We start from the raw sequence: 12,547 nt of genomic DNA on the forward strand, positions 1-12,547 counted from the left end.
AGTGATTCCCCGCCAAATCCTGATTATAAAGGGCACCCAATGCTGCAATCTGAACTTTCAGGGTGTTTGTTGCCAGGCCTTTCTCTAATCCTTTTTGTAGAAATTCTAGAATTTCCTGGATTGGCATCTGATCTGATAGAGTAACTGCTGATGTGGATAGGAACTTTTTCCAGACCTTGCCGTATGCTTTGGTAGTTACAGGTTTTCTACTAGCCAGCAGGGTAGAAATTAGATTTGAAGAAAACCCCCTTTTTGTTAACAGTTCCCTTTCAAAAGCCAGGCCGTCATATGTAAACTTTTTATTTGTGGGTGATTCACTGGCCCTTGATGCAGAAGGTCTGGGATATCTGGGAGTACCCATGGATCCGCTATGGACATTAGGCGTAGCCATGGGAACCATACTCTTTTCGGCCAGAACGGGGCTATCAATATCACTTTGGCTCTGTCCTCCCTGATTTTCTTCAAGACTAAGGGAATTAGAGCTATCGGAGGAAACACATAAGCTAGATGGAATTTCCATGGAATTAACAACGCGTCTATAGCCACTGGACTCCCCCGAGGATCTATCGAGCAGAAGGCCTCCGTTTTCCGATTTTGATTGTTTGCAAATAGATCTATATCCGGGGCCCCACAAAGATCCACTATGCGTTTGAATATTCTTGTATTTAACTCCCATTCCCCCTGTTTTAATTGGGTTCTGCTTAGAAAATCTGCAGTTTGATTTTCTGACCCTTTTATGTGAAGGGCTGTCAGGGAGGACAAGTTGGCTTCTGCTTGTGACATGATGAAATTTGTCACTTTCATTAGGGATTGAGACCTCGTCCCTCCCTGATGGTTTAAATATGCTACTACCACCCTGTTGTCCGTCAGTACTCTCACGTGGTGGGAACGGAGGGATGTTAAAAAATGATTGATGGCGTACTGAACTGCTAAAAGCTCCTTCATGTTTGAAGTAAGGTCTTTTTCTTCTACTGACCAAGGTGGGCCCCCCACCCCCAAGGACTTGCGTCTGTGGTCAGGATTATCGAGACCGGCCATACCCATGGAACCCCCCTCCTGAGATTGGACGGGTCTGTCCACCAAGCTAAGGAAGTTTTTGTCCGAGAGGATATTTTTAATTGCTTTTCTAAATTTCCTCCTGCGTGGGATACCGCCTCTAGTATTTCCCACTGGAGATCTCTCGAGTGGCTCTGAGCCCACTGTACCGCTGGGATACAGGATGTCATTGACCCCAGTATGGACATGGCTCTCCTTAGAGAGATCAGAGGAGAGATACTCAACTGATTCACTAGATGTATCATGTTGGATACTTTTTCTTCCGGCAGACGACACTCTTGCTTTGTTGAGTCTATTACTATCCCCAAGTACAACTGTACTTGAGATGGGATAAGCCTGGATTTTTCCAGGTTCAAAAACCATCCTAGATTCGATAGGGCTACCATCACTCTGTTTAGCTGCTGGCTGCAATGTAGAGAGGAACTGCCCATCACTAGGAGGTCGTCCAGATAAGGCACAATCAATATGTTTTGTTCCCTTATATGGGCCATTACTTCCGCCATTAATTTTGTGAATACTCTCGGGGCAATGGCTAGACCAAACGGAAGAGCCCTGTATTGGTAATGTTTCAGTTCCCCTTGTATCATTACTGCAACCCTGAGATATTTCCGGAAATCCGGATGGATTGGCACATGATAGTATGCGTCCTTTAAGTCTATAACAGTCATGAAACAAGACGGGATAAGGGATCTGACACATGATTTTATTGTCTCCATTTTGAATTTTTCTATCACCAGGTATCTGTTTAGTTGTTTCAAATTTATAATTACTCTGAAAGTTCCGTCCGGCTTTGTTCGAAGAAAGAGCGGAGAATAAAAACCCCTCGTCTCTTCCTGTTGCGGAACTTCCTGTAAGACTTTCTTCTCCAGAAGACTGAGAACTTCTCTCTGGATACTCAGCTGCTCGATCTCTGACTTTCTTCGTGGTGTGACCACAAACTGATTGTGTGGCATTGTGTGAAAGATTAGTCTTAGGCCCGTCTTTATGATGTTTAGAGTCCAGGCACTTCCAGAAATTTTTTCCCAGGTTGGAAGAAAGTGGGTCAGTCTCCCTCCTACCTGGGGCACACCCTCATTGTGGCTGTTTTTTATTATCCGGCTTGTTGAACATGAAACCTCCTCTTTTGAATTTTCTGTCTTCCCACCCCTCCTTTTGGTTTTTTGGGGGGCGTCTTTGTGTGAACCTCCTTCCTCGAAAGGGCCGCCTATAAGATTGATTTAGGAATCCCGGAAAGGCTTTCTTTTTATCAACCGCTTTTTCGAGGACATCGTCTAGGGTGGGACCGAACAAATATTCACCTTCACACGGAATGGAACACAACTTCGCTTTAGTTTGCAGGTCCCCCGGCCAGCACTTTAGCCATAGTGCTCTCCTAGCCGCATTTGAGAAGGAAGCCGATCTTGCCGTCAGTCTAACTAAGTCTATTGAGGCATCTGCTAAATACGCAGCGGCACCTCTCATCGCTGACACCGAGTCCAGTATAGACTCTCTCGGGGTTTTATTTTTTAATTGAGTCTCTAAATGATCCAGCCAGACCATTAGTGCTCTAGCTGTACACGTAGCAGCTATACCGGGTTTTAGCCCCCCGCTGGCGGCCTCCCAGGACCCTTTTAGGAAGACATCGGCCTTTTTATCCATAGGATCCTTGAGGGTCCCCATATCTTCAAAAGGCAGAGCGAACTTTTTAGAGGCTTTCGCGATGGCGACGTCTAATTTTGGCGCTTTTCCCCATGAGGCGCAGGCTGGGTCATCAAATGGGTATTTCCTTTTGGGTGTTAACAGTACTTTTTTGTCTGGTCTTTTCCACTCCTTTTTTATAAGGGCTTGAATTTTTTCATTTAATGGGAACACTCTGTACTTCTTTTGTTCCAGGCCACTAAACATAAGATCTTGTACAGATTTTTTGGAACGAGTGTCTGCCAGACCCATTGTCGCCCTAACCATTTTTACCAACGCATCCGTTTCATCTATTGGGAAACAGTTGCGACCGCTTTCTGAAGATGCGGAGGAGGATGATGAAGCTGTAGAGCTATCAGAATCCTCACTCGAGCTATCTCCCTCGCTGGAGCTGTAATCTGGAGATTTTTCTTTATGTTTTCTTTTACGGTTTTTTACGCTTTTTAATGCGTCCGCTACTTGGGTTTTAATTAAATCTTTTAATTCAGATGTGAAACTTGGTGTCTCCTCATCAGTGGTGTTCTTAATACATGGCGCACAGAGTTTTTTAACCCATGATTCCGGCAAATCTGCTGAACAAAGCAGGCATACTCTATGTTTACTTTTCCCCTGGCATTTCTTTCCCTAGGAAACAATAAACCCCTATTAGAATTTCCACTTTCACGGAGGTCACTTACCCTCCTAATGTGAGGAAGATACCGGTTGTGGCTTTGAGGATGCCTCCTCCAGTTGAACCACCGTCTCCCTCCTGGATCCACCAGAGCCTCTGCTACGCTGGGATCCTGAGCTGCTGCGCTGCGTGGGTTTTCTTGAAGAATGGCGCTCCTTCGGGTTCTTTGTCACAGGGGCCTGTGAAATTTCTTCCACCGACTGCTCTATTCCACTCATGGTGGTAATCTCTGAGCAGCGGTATGCCCCTTTCCTTCCGGATATATACCGATGGAGCGGCGCCAGGCAACTTCCGGTTTACCCAGAGGTGCCCTGCGCCGCCCCAGAAGTGACCCCCGCGCCTGCGCAGTAAGTCGCCGGACCTCACGCGCGCGCTCACTACTTGCCGGCTCACAGGAGGGACGGAGCTTCTGCAGCCGCTGCTGCACCCTGCGTCCTGCCGCTTGTCGGTGACCGGCGTCACCACCCCCTGTGCGCCTCATGGACCGGCGGAGGAAACCTCCAGGTAGCCGCCGCTACCTATTACCGACCACCTCCATTGAAAAGAGAAGAGGCAGACTCGGTCCTCTTCACTGCCTCCCCTCCGCGCATATCCACGAGGCCCGCCGACCCCGGAATGCGCCTTCAGGGAGGAATCCACCCGTGACCGTGGCAGGGCCCCCCGCTGCCTGAACTCGGCCCGATGGTCCCTGGACTCCTGGATGGTAAGCTGTGGGTCCCCGTCAGGGACAGGAAACCGAACTGAGGTGGAGGAGAGGTCCCGCCTTTTTAACCTGTGGGTTTCCTGTCCCTGAGGGCGGATCCCTCTCTCGTTAGTGCCGTCATGGGGTAAGAGAAAGAAGGTTTAAATCCAGTGTGCCTCCTACGGACACTAAGCTTGAACTGGGTCTCTGGAAGCCAGCATGAGGGTGTATACTGCAGAGGAGGAGCTAACTCTTTTTGTCTCAACTTAGTGTCAGTGACAGCAGCATAACACCCATGGTCCTGTGTCCCCCAATGTGGCGAAGGAGAAAATATATATATGTGTGTGTGTGTGTGTGTGTGTGTGTGTGTGTGTGTGTGTGTGTGTGTGTGTATATATATATACATACATACATACATACACATATATTATATATATATATATATATATATATATATATATATATATATATATATATATATATATCCAGAATCCGTTCCTTCCTCAGCCCACAATCTATCAAAACTCTTGTGCATGCCCTCATCATCTCCCGCCTCGACTACTGCAACACCCTCCTCTGTGGCCTCCCCGCTAACTCTCTTGCACCACTCCAGTCTGTCCTCAACTCTGCTGCCCGGCTAATCCACCTCTCCCTTCGCTACTCCCCTGCTTCTCCCCTCTGCAAATCCCTCCACTGGCTCCCAATTCCCCAACGAATCCAGTTCAAACTACTAACACTGATCTACAAAGCCATCCACAACCTGTCCCCTCCCTATATCTCTGAACTAATCTCCCAATATCTTCCCTCACGTAATCTCCGATCCTCCCAAGACCTCCTACTCTCCTCCACACTTATTCGTTCCTCACACAACCGCCTCCAAGATTTCTCCCGGATGTCCCCCATCCTCTGGAATTCCATGCCTCAACACGTCCGACTTTCCAACACCCTCGGCTCCTTCAGACGGTACCTGAAAACCCATCTCTTCAAGAAAGCCTACAGCCTGCAATAACCATCCTCCCACCTCGCCATCGCCAGAGCAGCCGCCTCACCATCGCCAGAGCCTCGCCCCTACCTTCTGTCTCTTCCCCACTATCCCATAGAATGTAAGTCCGCAAGGACAGGGTCCTCTCCCCTCTGTACAAGTCTGTCACTGTAAATTTGTTTACTGTAAATGATATCCATAACTCTATATGTAACCCATTTCTCATGTACAGCACCATGGAATTAATGGCGCTATATAAATAAATAAAATAATATTATATATATATTATTATGTGTGTATTTCTGAAAGTAGATACCTGGCATATTGGCAAAATGCCCCTCGGCACTTCATACACACAGGCACCTTCAAGAAAGTTTGCATAAAACATTTTTTCAAAATAAGTGCAAAAAAATTTATCTTTGAGGATAAAAGGTGTGACCCAAAATGAAGGTTGGATACACCACACTTCCTTCAAATAGACATTTATCATGTGCAGAATCCATGCATACCAGTTAGGCCTCTGTCTACGTTTTATAGACCGTATATCTTTCTAAAATCATCAGAAATGGAGAGACCAAAAATCCAGTTTTATGCTAGAAGATGGTGGGAGATGGAAGAGCACAGGCAGAACAGCAACTCACTAGCTCATGATTACAGAAGACCGTTGGACAGATGCTGCGCAGGTGATCGGCACAAAGAGCTGCCTGCAGATCATGGTAATAGAAGTCTTCCCAGCAGATGCAGAGCAGGAACGCTGTGTTATTGCTGACTCCTAGCACAAACAGTTACCATTGTATTACAGCAGCCCAGAGATTCTGCTCTGCATCTATATCTTACTTTACCTTGATGCAATGCAACATCTATAATATAACGCTGGGAGCGTCACTCTGTCCAAAGCCTTTATAGACTGCGCAAGCGCCGGCGCAGTCTGGGCCTCACAGAGTGACGCTCCCAGGAGATCGCGGTATGCGTTAACACTGAACGCACACCGCGATCTCCAACAGAGAAGCAGGGACCGCCAGGAGGGTAAGTATGAGCTACATTCACCTGCCCCCGTTCCACCACTGCGCGCCGCCATCTTCCCGGTCCTCGGCCTGTGACCTTCAGTTCAGAGGGCGCGATGACGCGCTTAATGCGCGCCGGCGCCGCCCTATGACTGACCAGTCACAGCCAGAGGACCGGGAAGATGGCGGCGCGCAGCGGTGGAACGGGGCCAGGTGAATATAGTAAGTGCTGGGGGGCCTGAGCTGGCGGCGATACCGGCACCTGACCCCCACAGCGCGCAGGTGTCCCCGCCTGCTCAGGCCCCCCAGCACTCGGCGCCCAGCGACCATAGGTGAGTATGTTTTTTTTTTATATACAGTGGGGCAAAAAAGTATTTAGTCAGTCAGCAATAGTGCAAGTTCCACCACTTAAAAAGATGAGAGGCGTCTGTAATTTACATCATAGGTAGACCTCAACTATGGGAGACAAACTGAGAAAAAAAAATCCAGAAAATCACATTGTCTGTTTTTTTATTTGCATATTATGGTGGAAAATAAGTATTTGGTCAGAAACAAAATTTCATCTCAATACTTTGTAATATATCCTTTGTTGGCAATGACAGAGGTCAAATGTTTTCTGTAAGTCTTCACAAGGTTGCCACACACTGTTGTTGGTATGTTGGCCCATTCCTCCATGCAGATCTCCTCTAGAGCAGTGATGTTTTTGGCTTTTCGCTTGGCAACACGGACTTTCAACTCCCTCCAAAGGTTTTCTATAGGGTTGAGATCTGGAGACTGGCTAGGCCACTCCAGGACCTTGAAATGCTTCTTACGAAGCCACTCCTTCGTTGCCCTGGCGGTGTGCTTTGGATCATTGTCATGTTGAAAGACCCAGCCACGTTTCATCTTCAATGCCCTTGCTGATGGAAGGAGGTTTGCACTCAAAATCTCACGATACATGGCCCCATTCATTCTTTCATGTACCCGGATCAGTCGTCCTGGCCCCTTTGCAGAGAAACAGCCCCAAAGCATGATGTTTCCACCACCATGCTTTACAGTAGGTATGGTGTTTGATGGATGCAACTCAGTATTCTTTTTCCTCCAAACACGACAAGTTGTGTTTCTACCAAACAGTTCCAGTTTGGTTTCATCAGACCATAGGACATTCTCCCAAAACTCCTCTGGATCATCCAAATGCTCTCTAGCAAACTTCAGACGGGCCCAGACATGTACTGGCTTAAGCAGTGGGAAACGTCTGGTACTGCAGGATCTGAGTCCATGGTGGCGTAGTGTGTTACTTATGGTAGGCCTTGTTACATTGGTCCCAGCTCTCTGCAGTTCATTCACTAGGTCGCCCCGCGTGGTTCTGGGATTTTTGCTCACCGTTCTTGTGATCATTCTGACCCCAAGTGGTGTAATTTTGCGTGGAGCCCCAGATCGAGGGAGATTATCAGTGGTCTTGTATGTCTTCCATTTTCTAATTATTGCTCCCACTGTTGATTTCTTCACTCCAAGCTGGTTGGCTATTGCAGATTCAGTCTTCCCAGCCTGGTGCAGGGCTACAATTTTGTTTCTAGTGTCCTTTGACAGCTCTTTGGTCTTCACCATAGTGGAGTTTGGAGTCAGACTGTTTGAGGGTGTGCACAGGTGTCTTTTTATACTGATAACAAGTTTAAACAGGTGCCATTACTACAGGTAATGAGTGGAGGAAAGAGGAGACTCTTAAAGAAGAAGTTACAGGTCTGTGAGAGCCAGAAATCTTGATTGTTTGTTTCTGACCAAATACTTATTTTCCACCATAATATGCAAATAAAATGATAAAAAAAACAGACAATGTGATTTTCTGGATTTTTTTTTCTCAGTTTGTCTCCCATAGTTGAAGTCTACCTATGATGTAAATTACAGACGCCTCTCATCTTTTTAAGTGGTGGAACTTGCACTATTGCTGACTGACTAAATACTTTTTTGCCCCACTGTATATATATATTGCAGCAGCATACGGGGCATATACAATGGAGCATCTTATGGGGCCATAAACCATAATGGAGCAGTGTACGGGGGCATATGCCATGGAGCATCTTATGGGGGCCATAAACCTTTATGGAACAGCGTACGGGGCATACACTATGGAGCATCTTATGGGGGCCATAAACCTTTATAGAGCAGTGTACGGGGGCATATACTATGGAGCATCTTATGGGGGCCATCAACCTTTATGGAGCAGTGTACGGGGCATATACTATGGAGCATCTTATGGGGGCCATAAACCTTTATGGAGCAGCGTATGGGGCATATGGATGGGAGCAGCAAATTAAAGAACGGTGGCGCAGGATGGAAGCAGCACATGACAGAACGGGGGTGCAGGATGGGAGCAGCACATGACAGAACGGGGGCGCAGGATGGGAGCAGCACATGACAGAATAGGGCAGCACATGACAGAACGGGGGCGCAGGATGGGAGCAGCACATGTCAGAATGGGGGCGCAGGATGGGAGCAGCACATGACAGGATGGGGACTCTGGATGGGAGCAGCACATGACAAGATGGGGGCGCAGGATGGAGCAGCACATACCAGGATGGAGACCATATACCAATATAAATGCTCGCCACCCGGGCGTAGAACGGGTTCAATAGCTAGTGAGAAAATGATATCAGCAGAGCAGGGGAGCTTGGGAATTTCCCTGGGGGAGATTTCTGCTGAAGTTGGCTCATTTGAGGGATACCCTCCAGCCATCAGAAGTTTTTCTCCATTTTGTTACAAAAGTTTTTTTTACGTCAAATCATTAATGTTGTTACACCTACTTTTAAAGGGAAACTGTCACATCGTTTTGCCGCTATAAGATGCGGCCACTGCCTTTCGGGACTTATCTACAGCATTCTATAATGCATTAGATAAGCCACCGGTCCGACCTGCAAGAGAAGAAAAACAAGTTTTATTATACTCACCCCGGGGGGGGCGGTCCGATCCAATGGGTATCGCAGGTCCGAGTTCGGCGCCTCCCATCTTCATGCGATGTCGTCATCCTGCTTGCTTCGTGCTGCACTCCTGCGCAGGCATACTGATTTGCCCTGCTGAGGGCAGAGGAAAGTACCGCAGTGCACAGGCGCTGGGCCTCTCTGACCTTTCCCGGCGCCTGCGCACTGCAGTACACCTGTGCAGGAGCGCAGCACGAAGCAAGCAGGTTGACGACATCGCATGAAGATGGGAGGCGCCGACCTGAGACAACCATCGGACTGGACAGCCCCCCGGGTGAGTATAACAAAACTTGTTTTTCTTCTCTTTCAGGTTGGACCAGGGGATTATCTACAGCATTACAGAATGCTGTAGATAAGCCCCGAAAAGCACTGGCCGCATCTTATAGCAGCAAAACATTTCTAGTGAAAGATTTTCTATGAGCAAATCCAAACTCAAAAGTAAGTGCTGGGCCTCTTTAACCTTTCCCAACGCCTGCGCGCTGCAGTACTTTGCTCTGCCCTCAACAGGGCAGATAAAGTACGCCTGCGCAGGAGCCGCGACAGGAAGCAAAGAAGAGGACGTCATCGTATGAAGATGGGAGGCGCCGTACCCGGACCGCGACGCCCATTGGACCGGGAAGCACCAGGACCGCCCCTTGGCGAGTATAATATAACCTGTTTTTCTTATCTTTCAGGCTACATCGGGGGCTTATCTACAGCATTACAGAATTCTGTAGATAAGCCCCTGATGGCGGAGGCCTTAGCTTATAGGCGAAAAATGGAGTGACAGATTCCCTTTAAAAAATAAATCAGAGACCAATCCATGAAACTCAGAACAAGTCTTATTCACATCATTTTTGATTATCAGATTCTGCCAATAAAGTCTATGGGAATCTGTTAAAAACAGAGGAAACATTGAAGACATCTATTTTAATCTTTTTACTATTCTTTCGCTGGTCTATAGTTAAACTGTAACAGTTGTTTTAATTTGTATTTCATAAACCAATAGTCCTCATGAAATAAAGTAACATTGTAAATATATCTTCAATATTTTATCTTAACAATCATTTTCAAAAGTCTAACTTCACAGGTAAAATCTTTATTAAATGAAGACAGATTACCATACTACTGAGATAGGTGGTGACAGTCGGTGCTGATAAGATTCTATGTAGAGAGGAGAGATCGGGAGGAGCTGAAGGAAGAGCTCCTCCCTTTTACATGCAATCTTATAAAAGTCAACAGCCATCTCCTATTTCAATAATGTAACAATCTGTCTCCAAGAATGGAGAATTTTGAGAATAAATTATCAGTCCTGTTGGGAGAAAGAAGCATATTTATCTGAGAAGATAAATTGTAAAGTTTCTTAATTTCACGTGTACTATTAATTTCAGAAATAAAAATTAAAAGTTGAAAAAAGGGAAGAAATACTGATGACAAGAGAAAAAAATGGTACAATTTACCTAGATATATATGACCCCTGATATAAACGATTCATGTTTCACTAATGTAGCTGCGATTCAGGCGGAGATAAGGCGATTAGGAGCAAAGATGTATCTCATGCAATCTCAGCTACTGAGTGGCCATTCCCTAAGGAAGTTTGAGATATGTCCTTTTATTTAAAGGGTTAAAGGCTATCTTGTTAAGCAGATTGAGCCGAGATCGCTGTTCGGATGCCGCATGCTGCCCAGACTGGCAGTTGTCAGGTTCAAGACTGAAAGGAATCAAGCAGCTTGCAGTGTATTGTAAAACAAACAAGTGATAGGAAAAAAAAGTCAGAAGTAAACCAACTGCAGAAATATTTTATATTGCATAAATATAATGCAAAAAAAATGACACGAATAGATATGCTTAGAATTAAGAATTCAACTTTCTCGAGCTTCTTTTCACATTTTGAGAAGTTTGGTACCCAGTCCCTAACTCTGTGTAAAGGTGATTATCTCCAATAAGTAGGATGAGAGCTATGGAAACCTTGGAGTTGCATACTATCCCAAGGCAATCAGAAACACGAGAATTTTTGCAGACTTGCCTCTCTCCAAATGACACGTCAAAGTTGTCAATCCTGATGTCATAGGACTTGTTCTTGCCACTGGATTCTATTCTATTCTCCTTCTTGCTGGCAGCTTGACTAGCGGAAGCTTCTTCCATTACACTGCATGTATTAAGATAAAAAAAACAACACGTATCGCTTGTATCAAGGATGCAATCCCACTTCAGAAAACTGGTTATAGCCACAGCAATGGAAAAAAACACACACAAAAAAAAAAAAACACAAAAACAGTATCACTTTAGCTTTGTCTGGTCCAGCACTTCCTCTACGTTCCTGCCCCGATCTCTGACTGCAACACTGACTTCTGACAAAGTCGATTACAGAGCTCAGCTACTCTGCCAGTGTAAATGTCATGAGCTATTGAGCTCAATCATTGGCCTGCAGCAGCATTGAAAACAAACTACAAAGACCGATGCAGCAGCGGAGAGCTGGTGCTGGATCTGGGAAGATAAGAAATAATTTGTATTTTTTGTTTTTTTTCATACTACCGAAACTTATAGCAGAAAGTTTTCTTTAAGAAGATAAACCCTTTAAGTTGCATTTATAAATTCAGCTTTTTAATAGTTACAAAAATCCTGCTGTACACGGATATAACACTCACAGGAGCCAATCACATCTTTACACTTACACATTGCCACCGGTTTTCTGCGTCTCCCGCTCGGACCGCTTCTCCTGTTTTGCTTTTAACTTGGCTTCTGCTTTTTCCAACTTCCTTACATCAACAGTCTGGGGACAAAATAACTTGTTAGGAAAAAAAGGACACACTCATGTATTTATAAATCATACGCAGGCTCTAAAGCAAAATTCCAACTTTCCAACAATGATTTACTGTGCTCCAATGGCAAATCACTACTGGGAAAGCTGGAGACCCCATCAGGAGTAACAGGAGTGCATCTGATGCGAAACCGAGTTCAAAGCGAAAACCTTCACATGTGGCTCTAAAAGACGCTTTCATATGGGACACAGATGATACACATTGCTGCCAATGTGAAGTCTGGCGTAGAACGCCTACAAATACAGAGGACTCCATTTTTTTTTTTAAGCACCAAAGTTTTTACTGGTTTTAGAAATGAACATAAAGATGTGCATCTAACTGCAAACCTCAATAAATGGTAAAGTACAAAAAACATAACATGGAATTTCTTAATACTAATTTATTCCTTAGGGACTTGTTTCAATTGCATGTCTTATGTAGACAACCCCTTCTCTAAAGACAACCATATGGGTATAAGTCTTAGTTTCTCAAGGGGACGTTATGCTAGGTCATACTTTTTTCTTGCAATGTAATATATGGATGGGTAAAAATTTTGTCGGAATGGGAGCTATTCTTACTTATATATGGACGGGGGCTTTCTTCATTCACTTCCGCATTAGGACAGGCGTATGATACCTACTGGTCGCGCAAGTAAGGCGACAGATAGACTTAGAAAAATAAATAAATCAAGATAGCTGTGTAACAACTTAAAATAGACCGCCTAGACTAGAAAAAGGAATCA

General features: G+C 45.5%; 1 protein-coding gene across 1 annotated transcript in view; it reads right to left on the bottom strand.

The window, feature by feature from the left end:
* Positions 1-12,547, bottom strand: part of ABCF3 (ATP binding cassette subfamily F member 3) — a 97,042-nt gene that overhangs the window by 18,092 nt on the left and 66,403 nt on the right. Inside the window, exons 5-6 of the mRNA XM_069726970.1 lie at positions 11,680-11,777; positions 11,031-11,153 (exon numbers count right to left, since the gene is read on the bottom strand). Coding sequence (XP_069583071.1) covers positions 11,031-11,153; positions 11,680-11,777 — 221 coding nt within the window. The remainder of the gene's footprint in view (positions 1-11,030; positions 11,154-11,679; positions 11,778-12,547) is intronic.

This window comes from Ranitomeya imitator, chromosome 5, assembly GCF_032444005.1.
Source record: "Ranitomeya imitator isolate aRanImi1 chromosome 5, aRanImi1.pri, whole genome shotgun sequence".
NCBI classification, from domain to species: Eukaryota; Metazoa; Chordata; class Amphibia; order Anura; family Dendrobatidae; genus Ranitomeya; species Ranitomeya imitator.